This window comes from Myotis davidii, unplaced genomic scaffold (genome assembly GCF_000327345.1).
Source record: "Myotis davidii unplaced genomic scaffold, ASM32734v1 scaffold539, whole genome shotgun sequence".
NCBI lineage: Eukaryota > Metazoa > Chordata > Mammalia > Chiroptera > Vespertilionidae > Myotis > Myotis davidii.
The window spans coordinates 33,515-34,039 of NW_006290028.1; the positions used below are offsets into that span (position 1 = coordinate 33,515).

Sequence of the window (525 nt, forward strand, 5' to 3'; positions counted from 1 at the left end):
CTGCTCTACGAGGAGGCTCTCTACACCGTCCTGCACCGCGTGGGGAAGCCCGAGCCCAGCCACGTGAAGGAGGCCTCGGAGCTGCTGCGCTACCTGCAGGAGGTGAGCGCGGCCCCCTCCCCTGCAGCCTGGACCAGGCGGCCGCCTTCCCGCCTGGCCACTCCCACCCACGCCCCGCTCCTCCCCGCAGGCCTTCCAGGTGGAGCCCCAGGAGCACCAGCAGGCGCTACAGCGGGTCCAGGAGCTGGAGGTAGCCCTGGCCCGGGGCCATTGGGGTGAGGCTGGGGCTGGGAGCCAGCCCCCTGTGCCACTCAGGCGCCCCCTCCTCTCTCTCCAGAAGCCAGTGTTCTGTCTGAAGGCCACAGTGAAACAAGCCAAGGGCATCCTGGGCAAGGATGTCAGCGGTGAGTGGGCGCTGGGGCCTGCGGGCCTTCCTCCCGCTCCTGCCTCTCCTGGACAGTCTGTCCTGGAACTCTGAGTGGGGGCTCGGCTCCCCCAGGCACCCTGAGGCGGCCCTGGCGCTGA

The 525-nt window shown here is 70.3% G+C and overlaps 1 protein-coding gene across 1 annotated transcript in view; it reads left to right on the top strand.

Moving 5' to 3' along the window:
* Nucleotides 1-3: 3 nt before the first annotated feature.
* UNC13D (unc-13 homolog D (C. elegans)) overlaps nt 4-525 on the top strand; it is a gene marked incomplete at its 5' end in the record, with an annotated part of 12,738 nt that continues 12,216 nt past the window's right edge. The window contains 3 exon segments of the mRNA XM_015563302.1: nt 4-102; nt 191-250; nt 338-404. Of these exon segments, the coding sequence (XP_015418788.1) occupies nt 4-102; nt 191-250; nt 338-404 (226 nt within the window).